The sequence below is a fragment of the Tiliqua scincoides genome, chromosome 6 (assembly GCF_035046505.1).
Source record: "Tiliqua scincoides isolate rTilSci1 chromosome 6, rTilSci1.hap2, whole genome shotgun sequence".
NCBI classification, from domain to species: Eukaryota; Metazoa; Chordata; class Lepidosauria; order Squamata; family Scincidae; genus Tiliqua; species Tiliqua scincoides.
This window is the reverse complement of record NC_089826.1, coordinates 88603611-88617037: the sequence shown is the minus strand read 5'-3', so window position 1 is coordinate 88617037 and position 13427 is coordinate 88603611. Positions and strand designations below refer to the sequence as shown.

The 13427-nt window shown below is 45.4% G+C and overlaps 1 protein-coding gene across 1 annotated transcript in view; it reads right to left on the bottom strand.

Moving 5' to 3' along the window:
- Positions 1–13427, bottom strand: part of VWF (von Willebrand factor) — a 160105-nt gene that overhangs the window by 110246 nt on the left and 36432 nt on the right. The window contains exons 7-13 of the mRNA XM_066631945.1: positions 13109–13325; positions 11405–11527; positions 8058–8169; positions 5171–5217; positions 3998–4134; positions 3307–3442; positions 2422–2522 (exon numbers count right to left, since the gene is read on the bottom strand). Coding sequence (XP_066488042.1) covers positions 2422–2522; positions 3307–3442; positions 3998–4134; positions 5171–5217; positions 8058–8169; positions 11405–11527; positions 13109–13325 — 873 coding nt within the window. The remainder of the gene's footprint in view (positions 1–2421; positions 2523–3306; positions 3443–3997; positions 4135–5170; positions 5218–8057; positions 8170–11404; positions 11528–13108; positions 13326–13427) is intronic.

Here is a 13427-nt window from a genome sequence, read left to right as displayed (position 1 = left end):
CTAGATGGGCCTTTGGCCTTATCCAGCAGGGCTGTTCCGATGTACTTACATTCCAATGGTTATACACAAAGAGGGCCAAGTTACATCAAATACTATGTTAAATACAAATACTGTTAATAAAGGCATCATTTGAATTGACCCTGGTCTGCAAGCTTGTTTTTTCCAAGGCAAATAGCCTTGCCTCTCTCTCCACTCCTTAATGCCTCTGTCTGCCAAAATTACCCAGCTAAAGTTCCATCCTTCATTCTCAGTTGTGCTTCTTGCTGCTTTTTCCCACCGGAGCTCTTGCCACTGAAGAATCCTCACATGCATTCCCTTCACTGCAAACACGGTTCTGAGCCTAGACTAATAACCCACAAGCAGGCTCTTGAAAACACAAAGGTCATGCGAATTTTGTCCTCAGAGCCTGCACAATAAGTGTAAATCTGAGGACATATGCAGTGCAAGCCTATGTGTGTTTATTTAGAAGTGAGACCCACAAATTGAGGTGAGATTGTAAGAAGGGAATTCCTGCTTCACAGCTCAGAACCACAGAATTCAAGGTAAGGGTCAGGTTCATATAGTGCAGTGTTCTTCAACTTTGGGGTCATGACCCCTGTTATATCGTGGGTCTTACGCATCAGTAGACTTGAATAAAAGTTCCATCATAGTTTATTCATACCCCAAAAGGAGTTAAAATCACACACCCACATTCACAGATATCCCGGATATATATACAACTCCAACCAACATACATCACCCTTGATTGGACAGCCAATCACATATAACCTGTTGCTTCTCCCACAGGTGATAATACTCATATACATAACAACCCCATTGGGGTCTCAAAGTCTCAGTTGTGGGATCACAGCAGGTTATGGGAATGGAGGAAATAGGCTGAAGACTAGAGCAACACCAGGTAAAGGGGGAGGAATTTGGAGTACTTCTTCAAGTACCAGAAGATTGTGTTCCAGTCCTGCTCAGGTTCTTGGCTATTGTGCTAAAATAGTTTTCACCAGTGCCAGGCTTAAGAACATAAGAACATAAGAACAGCCCCACTGGATCAGGCCATAGGCCCATCTAGTCCAGCTTCCTGTATCTCACAGCGGCCCACCAAATGCCCCAGGGAGCACACCAGATAACAAGAGACCTCATCCTGGTGCTCTCCCCTACATCTGGCATTCTGACTTAACCCATTCCTAAAATCAGGAGGTTGCGCATACACATCATGGCTTAAGGCTTCATGGCAACTTTTCCTGCTCTCTCTAATAAAAATATTTGGTCACAATGAACAGTGCTGGGAGGGCGTAACAGAGACTAGGAGTGTGTGGCGATGGGGACAGGGAATGCATGGGATAGACTGTGGGTCCCCAGTATCTTTCTTACTTACGTCATGGCAAAGAAAGGTTGAAGACCACTGATACAGTATATAGCAAAGAGGGTTCACAGGAACCTAGCCCCATATTTCCCATAGAATCCATGATTCACTAACTGCCATTTCCATAACCATAGGGTTTTCCAGGAACCTAACCCAGTCGTTAACGAGAATTGACTGTAATTGTGCATCAGGATCATGCTGTTAGCTGTGGAAACCGGAAGTCTTTGATTCAAATCTATGAACTAAACTCATTAGGGTGCATGAGGCATGCCATTCTCTTTGAACTTCAACTCAACACCTGAAATATGAAACTGACCCATCTTGCAGAGCTGATATATGGATTCTTAACATACAAACAGTGCAAGTCTCTCCATGCCTACTGAGAAGTCCCATTGTATTCAATGGGGCTTACTCCCAAGAAAGTGCATATAGGATTGCAGCCTGAGTCATTCTGAAGCATTTGAACATCTGGAACATGGATGTTTAAATGCTAACTCTAACTATTAAAATATGCACACCAAAGTCAAGGCCAATGAGAAAGGATGGATCTCACAGTTGTAACTCTGGAGCAGAAACAAATTGCCATTGATCTAAATGGAGGTCATTTATGAGCAGTTTAGAATACAGCACTTAAAAAATAATTATGCATAGCATTGATTCTTGATCTGGCCAGAAAGAAACAAAGCCTGAAAGGAGACAGAATGAAACAGAGCCTGAAAGGCAGAAGGTACTGTTTCTGTTGAACAGGCAAGGATAAAAGACCAGACTCCTTGCTATTAAACCAGGCTTGGTCCATGTGGAGTTGCCACAGTGCCTGCTAGTGTTCCTGGGACTTAAGCAAGCACAGGCCCAGCCAGGTAGATCACCAAGCTAGGTCCCAGTCTCAGGTCACAAGGCTACTGGTTCAAGCCCCAGAGTCTCTGGTGGCACTTTTCAGAGTTAGTACAGGGGAAGTAAATAAAGCCTAAATAGTCTTCAGATTCAAGAGCTCCTTAAAAAAGGACTCTGTGTTTTGCAGAAAGGTCTATGCAAACAGGGGTAGAAGCACAAAAGAAAAGACACACCTTCAACATCAGTGATCCTCGGCCATCCCAATCAATCTGCATGTTCTCCCTGTAGGTGAGGCGCACTGAAGACATTACAGTGTGCTGGATATGGAGAGCACCTTGAAAAAGGAAAAAAGCAGCTTACAGATTTGTGGGGGTGGGACAGACAATATGAACATCAACTGGGATGTTGGATCCAAACTGCCTACTGAAACTGAAATATTGAATACAAGAGCGATCTAAGAGCCCATCTCCGTTTTCTACAACTTGTGACAAACAGCATGCTCTGCTTGTCCACAAGGGGTGGCCGAAAAGGTCTGAAGTGATGAGTTAACCCTTTTCATTCTTATCCTCCAGAGAGAGGAGGGAAATATTTCAGATTTTATCTCAGCTGAGCAGATTCTTGTTACTTTATAAAGCAGCAATTTTCAATGTTTTTCTTCTCATGACACATGGACCTCTGTAGTCTTCGCTTCTTGTGATGTCACTTCCAGCTTTTGGGAGACTCTTCCTGGTTCTGCGGTTCTCTTTCTAGGACAACTGTCTGTAGTCCCTAAGGGTCTGTTCTGCTTCCTCCACTGGCAGAGAGTTTTTCAGTGATTTGCAGCCACTGTGCTCCAAGCTCACACAGCACAGTGGTTGAAAATCACTGTTGTAAAATGTCAGGCATATAATGGAGGTGTATAAATACAGTCCATGTGACAGGCTTTGGTGTGTCCTAGAAACCGTCAACTGCCAGAATGCTTTCTTACAGCCCTACACCCTCCAAAATCGTTTGGAGATGCCAGGGACTGAAACTGGTTGCACTCTCTGCTTGCACCAAGCTATGGACTGTTCCCTTTTCTAATGCTCATATAGTTTTTGGCCCAGTCTGAAGGCCAAGAGTAACATGACAAAACACACCTTGCAAGTAAGGAAGCTGAATGTCCTGCCCATTCAAAGAGATGCTGCCGCCATATTTCAGTTTAATAATGGTGTTTTCTTCCTGGAGCTGGACCGAGACTGAGTGGGTACACACAGCATCTGGGTCATCAGCACACTGAAGAGAAATCAAGAGGTTAAACAAGCATCTTGCTTTTGATTTAGTGGTTTATTTATTTATTGGATTTCTATACTGCTTTTTTTTTTAAAGATTTTAAATTTACCTTGATGTTAAAGCGGGAGAGGAGAACCTAACATTGCTGCAGTCCACTGTTCTTTATAATATACAGTTCCCATACTAAGACACATTTTTTAACCACAACCATAGAATTCCCTTCAAAATGGCAGACCAGTGTTGAGTTCCCCATATTCCCTTTCACAGTATTAGTTCAAATCACATTTTGTGCCAAGATCATCACAATGTGCATTAATTCACCTCTCCCACTGGCATTCAGAGCATTGAAGCGGGGTGAAAAATATACCTCATAATGACTGAAGGGTACTAAGTTGAGCCAGACCTTATGGAGGGGAGTGGGGGTACTCTACACAAGGCTGCAATTTGGGGTTCTTTGTAGCATGCAATTGCACCCATAGCTAAGCGCTTTGTTGGGGGGAAAAACCCCAAAAGCTACTCTTTTGCAATCATTTTTCTTGACAAGGAAGACGTCCTTACCTGGACGGTCTCTATGAGGACTGAAAAGGAGTTCTCCCCACAGTCTTTGGCAAACAAGTAATGGCAGATGCCGCTGAAAGTGAAATGCTTGTTGTCAAAGCTCTTGAAATGGGCCTGGCCAGTGACGGAACATTCGCCTGAACAAAAGACACAAAGGCCGACATCACCATAACATGACTTCAAACTGCAAGAGAAGGAAGACACAAAAAAGGCAGGAAGGAGGAAGCAGGAGCCCAAATACATCCCTGACTCCCAGTGGCTGCCACAACACACAGAGATTGCTCATCTCAAAATGTATTACTTTCTAGCTGCAATCTGAAGCACATTTGCTTGGAAACAAGCACGTTTGCTTCAAATGAGCAAACCACTGGAACCTGGACAACTGTGTTATAAATATGTTTTTTAAGATCAGGGTCTGAGAGGGATGTTCTCAAATTAGGGTGGTGGAATAAAGTGCAAATAGGTGGAGGCAGGAGAAGACCCTCTTCCAGAGATGACAGAACTCTGCTGTTGGATGCCACTTCAAAGAGGCCCTATGTCCATAAGCTCATGGCTTAATTCTCTTAAAGTGCCTGAGCAGTTATTTTCAAACTGCATTTGGGGGGTCCCACAGAGTTCATCAGTGGTTTATCAGGGATTGCCTAATGAGTAGAGTGGTCATGACAAGCCAGTTTCCCCAAAAGATGAGGCGGCCATACAACCACAATCACAAGAGAGTTGGTTCTAGATCACAACCCCTGTTGCGTTGAGATAATGATAATAACCAGCTGAGGGCCCAGTCCTCTCCAACTCTGCAGCACTGATGCAGCTGTGCCAAAGGGGTGTGCACTGTATCCTGCGGTGGGGGGAGCCAGTCACAGTGAAAATACAAAGACAGAAAAATTAAGTGAGCAGAAGAACTGAGAACACCAATAACACATGGGTTGCTGAGTGCCTTATGGCAGAAAGGCAGCCTTGATAGTCTCAGGATAAACATACCGGCAAATAAAAAAAGGTCTTAGCAACACACAGAAGTAAGATTCTGAATATCTTGTTGGGGTCGGGCAGGGAGGACAACTTTTGAAGGATGAAATAAAGAAGCAGTAATTATTGCCCTCACACTGTGCGATATTTGAGACCAAAATGTGTGCTGCTCACTCATTCACAGGTCCTCATGGTCCTGAATCAACATACCTGGGCAAAGTTCATTGTTGCAGATCCAAGTGCCGTGTCTGCAAATGCTGGGAAACACAATTTTTCAGAATTAGATACAAGGACAAATTTGATATCATGCTCATGATTTGTACTCCTAGGGCTCTCAGGAGACTCTAACCCGATCAGGAGACTCTCAGAACATCAAGGCTTTGTTTAAATGTGACGAGGTGACTGCTGCCCTTTGGACTTCATCCTCTTTTGGCCCCACTGTTAGCAAGATTGTTTTTTGCACCTGCTTATGTACACTTGTTTAGTATCAGACACAACCCCCAAGACTAGAGGATGGGTCCCAAAGACCGAGCAAGTGTGATGACAGGCAGAAAACACACACACCCTGTGCATCATGCTTCCAGTGCACTCCTGGGTTCCTCAAGGAAACCCTGAGGCACAGCTATGCCAACTGTTGTTGCAATGCTAAGGTTTTCACAGCTGGAATCCAAACTGAACTTAACAGTTTTTCAGGCTGGGTGCTTTTTGGGGGGGGGTCTAGCTTTTTTTTTTTTTTTATCTGATGAGCCTAAACCAGTCCTAAAGGGGTGGGGTAACTACCACCAACACTAAAACTAAGATAAAAACTGAAAACTAAAAACAACTAAACCTCAACCTAAAAAAACCAGTCGTTGCAATGTCTCAGCCCTGATCCACAGGCATAGTTTCACTGACCCCAGACACGGGCTTCAGACTTTCCTTCCAGCCTTTCCTCCAGCCTGAGGGTCCCCATTGACTAAAGGCATCTCTCTGTGCTGAAGCTCATGGCTGAAGGAGAGGACAGGGAGCCAAGTGACCCCGCTGTCCTCGGCCAGTACATTCACACTATGGGCCTTCGTAGCCCAAGTGGGGCATCAGAACAAGAAGACAATTACCTTTTACCAGATAGTTAGGATGTTTTTAAAATACAGAAATGTTTCTTGAAGGAAAAAAGTACAGAGCAGAACATAAGAGTCGTAGTCAAAGGCAGGACAAAAGAAATCAAATACTTTCTATTACATGGTCCCTGCACTAAAATACAACCTTAGATAGCTGAAAGATGCAGTCTCTTGCCTCCACTTGTTGGCCAGACAGGTCACACTATTCCCCAAGCTCACGGGGGGGGGGCGGGGGGAGGACAGGAAAGTGTTCTGGAGCAGGGGGATGGGAGGAGGGCGGGCCATGGGCAGGCGAGAGGTAAGGAGGGGCCAAGACCTGGCAGTTATGCTGGATCCTGACCCTGTTCTCAGGCAGCCCAAGCCAGCTCCAGGCTGCTCAGATCTGCGCCAGCTCTTTAGGTGGCACAGATCTAAGTAGACTCATTGTGACTGAGCCGCTTTAGGCTCGAGACGCGATCGATATGGGGCAGGCATGCCATCGTCCCTGTTCCAGTGCAAGTTAGGATTGCGCTGCCCATGTATTATCTACAGGCTGGAAAACTTTCTTCAGAGCTCAGTTGCCTGCAATCTCTTGATACAGGCATTTGTAACTCCACGGAGACAGCAAAGCCATGTTACACAGTTGCTTCTTGAACAGATCATGCACCTGTGACTGATCCAGTTGACACCGGGTATTGCAAACAGTTCAAGAAAATGCTGACTCTCAACAAAGTAGGCAATCTTGCTTAGCCTGACTTGGGCTGCAACATTTTGTCAGCCTCCACAAAACTGAGAAAGTCCAGCCAGAATCAAGGGGAGGATCAAGAATGGGTGGGCATCTTTAATCATGTGGGACTAGTCAGACAGGACAGCATTATCAAAATGGGCACAAGGTCAAGATCCTGCTATAATGTTTACTCAAAAGTAAGTCTTGTTCAGCAAAAATCCTTGGCAACATCGCTTCAAATTTATAGCAAATTGAGCCTCTTTTAATGCTTCCTGTTGATGTAAGTTAGAGGACTGGTGATGAATAGACTGTTAAATTGTCCTGTGAATAAATTCTCTGAAATTCCTCAGTGTCCATTCTTAGGAAGGGAGGCTTCAGATTACTGATTTCCTCCCATTATTTAAAAAAAAACAAAATATTGAGTCCTGCCACCACAGGAACATAAACTGACATTGGGGCAAATCCTCACTAATCTCCCAGAGGAGGAACAACAAAGTAGCAATAAAATGGGCTTAACCTGCAAGGAAGAAAAGTTTAAAGGCACAGGAACCCTGAAAAGCCACACTGGATGGGATGGTGCTGTAATTGCGTTTTATCAAAAACTTTAACCATAAAATCCATTCTGGAAAAGAAACTGTGGCAGAACAGACTAGAAAATGCTGAGTTGCGGTGATAGGACAATGACGTCATCTGGATGCTCTATGGTAAATGAGTGAACGAATTATGGAGTAAAACACCAGCATCACCCCAAAAATGTAGACAATGTTGCTGCAAACTACTATGTTTTACAGCCTATCCTTTCCCTCCCTGGCCAAACCAACCATGCTACCGCAGCATGAACAAAGTACTATATATGGGAAAGGGCAATACTTTCCTTCCACCCTGCACTCCTTTAGCGTTGTCTCCAACAAAATCCCCACTGTGGATTGCGCCCACACGATCCTGTGCAAGACTCCCCTCTCCCCACTCCCTGGATCCGAAAAGGAAAGGAAGTGTGGAGGTGGGAAGAGTGGTGCGCTAGAGTGACAGAGACATTCCAGGTCACCCCACTCCTCTCCACCTCCTCTTCAGCTTCATCACCATCTTCCTTTTCAATTCCAGGGAGTAAAGAGAGGAGCAGAAGCAGTAAAGGTGGTGAGGAAGCAGGTGAGTGGAGGAGATGAAGATGGTGCCTCCTGAGGTGACCACTTCAGTCAGCCCAATGGGCAGGCCCTGGTACCACATATGCCATTTTTGTCCATGGGCCAAAAGGATTTTGGGGTCAGACAGGCTGGCATTTTCTTCGCGCATTTACCATGAGTTGCAGTCCCGATAGATGGAAGCGCCAGGCAGGTGCCGCTTGCCGGCATGTGTGCAGGAGCAGTCAGAGCTGTCGACACAGCGATCTCCATCAAGCAGCTTGCCTTCTAGAGAGGCCGCAAAAGAAAGAAAGAAAGTTGCGAATTAGGACTGGGCCTGGGTTGGCTTTATCTTGAATTCTGATTTTAAGAAGTCAATCTCATTTTTTTTTTCCCAGCAGGCTCCATTCATAGTTGCTTCTTCTGCAAACCTTGTTGTGCCCACATTTTGGTCAGGGTCAGAGCCACAGGGTAGAGGGAGCCTGGACCCCCGCAGGGACATTTCCAGGCAGCTTAAGTTCTCATTGAAGAAAAATTAACAATCCCCACTGCCAGTTCTGGCATTGTTTGAAGGTGAAATTAGCAGTATGGAGTACAAATATAAGTCTGAGTGTGCTGGGGATGAGAGGAGGTCTGCTTACATAGGCTTGTGCAGGAGAATACAGTCATTCAGACAACCTATATGAAGACCTGTTGTTATGTGATATATTCATTTATACATTAAATATAATGTATACATATATACATTATACATAATATAATATACAGTGTGCAAGTGACCCCTCCCCCAAGGAACCAGGTGTATGCCTCCCTTTTGCTCCCACCTCCCTGCAAAACTTATTTTTTGCACCCCCTCTAACTATGCCACTGACATTAATATACACTCCAACCTTGCTCATGCTAAGATAAAATTGTAAATTTAAAACGTGGTTTAAAAATGTAGTAAAATCTGGTCTGTAGGAAAATTTAGGGAGGCAGGCCCAGTCTAGCATCTTGCCCCAGGTCCAATATCAGGTCTCAGCAACCCTGTCCGGCAGAGTTCTCAAATCAGCAAGATACCAAGAAGGGTTAATGGATCAGGGAAATTTTATTTATTTTTGATGGACATATTGACTCATTTCAGCCCATTACAGTAACTCCTTGAAATGGAAGGGGGGGGAGATACAGAGGTGATATATTTATAACATAGACTGGTTGAATAAACATTTTCTTCATTACAATGAATTCTGTGTAAACTGTAGGGTTGTTTTTTTGTTTTTTTTTGGGGGGGGGGGGGTTTGGCCTGGAAGCATTCAACATCATTCTCAACACTACAGTACAAGTTTCCAGGAATTTTTTAGGTGACCGTTTTAGAGAGTCTGCTTTCTTGTGCTGAGCCACTATCAAAGATTTGTGATGGTGTCGCATGATCTCTGCTTTTTTAAATATGAGAGTGAGTAAGGAAAGTGAGGCAGGCATGAAGCCAGACAGCACCAGCCCCCCAAAGCAACAGCAGACCATCTCCAAGGCTGCTTCCTTGAGGTGTAGATATATACCAATTAGGAAGAGAATCACATGCCTGATCTCGGAAGCTAAGCAGGGTCAGGCCTGGTTAGTACTTGGATGGGAGACCGCCTGGGAATACCGGGTGCTGTAGGCTTATACCATAGTCTTTCAAGACTGAAGGTTGCCAAGCACAACCAGGAACACCCACTGACACACCAGCTATTCTTCTGCCAGGTTTCCATGTTTAGCAAAAACATCAAAGAGACAAACCCAGCAGGTGAAGCTGTTTTTCCAGCATTCCTAACCACAAGAGATGTTCTGTAGGGAAGTGAGTGAGGGCAGTGGACACACTTACTCATTTAACCTTCATTATTAAACCAGATCAAAAAGGTTAGGGTTTCTGCACTGGGAAGGAAGGCGCAGAAGGTGTACGTAGAAAGATAAGTACACAGTAAAGTGGCAAAATGCCAAAGAGGAGGAGCCTCATCCCTTTAATAGCTGTGCAGAAGAACAGGGACTTGTTCCTTCTTCCACTAAACTATTAAAGGGACAAGACCCCATTCTCCTTTTCTTCTGGTCACTCTAGCTAGCACATGCAGGGAACTCCAGAGTTTCCTTGGAAACTTATCAAGTGGTCCAATAGAACGAGCAGTAACTTCAGACATTGTATTCCTGGAAAGGGAGCTGTTTTACCTCTCCCACTTTCCCCTGGTAATGCACAGCTACAGGCATAGGCTGCCAACCCACCAAGATGGTCCTGCAGTCTCCAGGAACCAGCATCAACCTCTAGGAGATGACAGAAAGCATTTTAACTGAGCCTCCAGGAAATTCTAACACTACATCCTGCTGGGGGAAAATAATCTCAAGGATTAGCATCAATCAGAGTTGGCAGTTCCATACAGGCAAGTGCTGAGGACATTCTAGTGCACACTCCTGGCTCACACAGAATATTGCTGTGGCCCAAGGGGACTGGAGAGTGAAGTGCCCCTTTGTGAACTGAGTACAGTGAGCCCTCCTTATCTGTGGGCTCAGCTTCCATGGATTTAAACAACTGCAGGTGCCAAGCCTGTGGCTGGAGGGCCTCAGAGGTCATCCCAGACACAATTGGAAGCGGCTTCTGGTTGTGCCTGGGAAACATTTTGAGAAGTTACTTCTGGTTTGTGCTGGCAGCTGCCAGTCTCATCCAGAGATGCTATGTGGCGTGGGAGGCCTCGCAGAACTGGACATCACCGGCATGAACTGGAAGTGACTTCTGGTTGCATCAGAGAGGCTTCTGAAGAGGCTGGGAGGCCACGTGCAACCTCCGGAGGGTTGGATGTAGCCCCTAGGTAAGTTATTGCAGCACTGTGCCAGCCAGCCAGCCCCCCCCCCCCATGGACTTAATTATCCATAGATTTTGGTATCTGTGGGGGGTCCTGGAACCTCCTGCAGATACTGAGGGCTGCTGTATGTGCACCTTGGAAAATGTGCATCACTAGGACTCTGTAGCAGTCATACAGGTTATTCTAACCAGATGGGTCAATGTGGAGCAGGACAATTTCCCTGGAGAGAGAAAGCCTGAAAACTTGACAGCCTGGTGTGCAAGCCACTCTGCTAAAGTCAGTGAGCGAGCAGGCCACGGAGAATCTGTCTTGCTAAAAAGAATGTACAGCATTACTTCTCTGGACTCAGGAAAGAAGTTCCTCACAGGAGATCTTCCTTTCTCTCTTTCTTTCCCTAGCAGCTGAAACTGCCCAGTCAGAAATAACTGAGAAGGAACTTGGAATTTGTAGGCAAAAGGAAAGAATTCATAAGCTTTACTAAACAACGCGGGAACTGAAACAGACCATTATTTCTTTTTATCAAATAGTAGGCCTTTGATAAAACGCACATGCAGGCATTATAGAAACTGCCCTATTTGAGGACACAGAAAAAGAGAATGAGGAGAAATAAATACTTGCAAATATTTGAAAACAGACACTGGTTTCCTTCTATAAGTCAAATGGGAAGTCTTCCTGCCCAAAGGTTTCCTCTGTAAACAAATCAGCAAATAAATTACCAGGGCAGCTGCAGCCATCAACACACTTCTCTTGACACACTTCATTGATATGCAGGCTCTGGCAGGTCTTGGCACAAGGGGATGTGCACTCCTTATACTCCAAGCCAACCGGACATCTTGGCCCTGGAACAGTGACATGAATGTGAGACACACAACCCTTTGGAATCTACTAGTCTTCTCCCAAGACAGAAGAAGAATCTCTGTCCTTTAAGGAGAGTGCAGCTCTGTACAGGAGAAGTGAAACTGAGAACGCTTCAGTGTGAAGCTGTCCCAACACCAAAACCTCAGCCTTGTCTGAATTAACCTTCAGCCTGTTAGTTCTCACCTAGCCCTGATCCTGCTTGGGGAACTGGTCACTGCATCCAGATCTGATGACAACAAAACACAGAGCTGAGTGGGTGTCAGCAGCACATTGATGACACCGTACTCCAAACTGCCTGGCACTTCCTCCCAGCAACAGCATATAGATCAGTGGCTCCCAAACATTTTAGTACTGGGAACCACTTTTTAAATTGACACTATCAGGACCCACCTAGCTGACAAGATTTTTTAAAGTTTCCGTTTACCTGCTCAGGCCTCCGTTTTTATCCTTTATATACCAGGGGTGCCCAAACCCCGGCTCTGGGGCCACTTGCGGCCCTCGAGGCCTCTCAATGCGGCCCTCAGGGAGCCCTCAGTCTCCAATGAGCCTCTGGCCCTCTGGAGCTTTGTTGGAGCCCACACTGGCCCGACGCAACTGCTCTCAGCATGAGGGCAACTGTTTGACCTCTCATATTAGCTGTGGGACGAGGGCTCCCTCAACTGCTTGCTGTTTCACGTCTGTGATGCAGTAGCGGCAGCAAAGGAAAGGCCAGCCTTGCTTTGTGAAAAGCCTTTTATAGGCCTTGAGCTATTGCAAGACCTTCATTCATTCATATAAGTTCATCTTTAATATATTCATTTATGTAAACTTAAGTAAATTTATTCAAGTTTTAAGTGTAAATTAATTCTTTCCTCCCCAGCCCCCAGCACCGTGTCAGAGAGAAGATGTGGCCCTCCTGCCAAAAACTTTGGACACCCCTGCTTTATACTATGGTGGGTGGGGGGAATCTTATGGAGCATTTGTTGATCTCATTCACCAGATTGGGACCATTCTTGTGGCCTTCAATAAGAGTTGGGGCACATTTGCTTACTCATGAGTAAACATGCACACGTGACACCATTTCAATCTCCATGGGCTCAATGCATTTTCATTGTCAGTTTGGAAGGGGGGGCTTCCTCCTTGTTTGCTTTTTGGGGCCTGTGTTCATTGGATCAGGACCATTCGGGTGGCGTAGCGTTCCTCTTGGCCTGCCCTTCACAGTGAGTAAACATGCACATGCAGCTCAGTTTCACTTTCCATAGGGCTCAATACATTTTCCTCATCAGCTATCACTTGTTAGTCTCTGTTTCACAAACCATCAACAATCGGGTCATGACCCACAGTTTGGGAAACACTGATACAGAAGTTTAAAAATACTGGATGCAGGACAGAGCAAATGGCTTGCATCACAGAGATACAGAAGTAACCCCCCCCCCCCAAGCTATACCTGTAGAGAGAGTTCTGGCTACTGGCAGCTTTTAGTTCATTACTGGACATTTGAGATCTGGATCTTTTTCTTAACTCTCTGCATTCAACTGCATTGCCACTGATGGGGTGCTTGAACTCAGGTCTTGAAAACTTACTGCATGCAGTGCTGGCTGGCCATCCTTCCAGGATCACACCTTGCTGAGCACAGTTTCTAGCATATTCTAGAAAGACGGGGCAGTGACAGTTCCTCTCCTGGGTGCACATGCACATGTCTTCTTCACAGAGGTCTATGAATTGCTCTGGATCCACGAGGTGATGGCATTGGGAAAACATCATGGATGTCCTGAGCAGTTGGCAGTTTTCCAAAATGCCCTGCAGGTGCAGAAGAGCTGAAGCTGTCACAAAGTTATTACAATTAACCAAAGGAAAGGGGTAGAATAAAGATGGGTGTTACTGTGAAGGTCTTTAGATGCT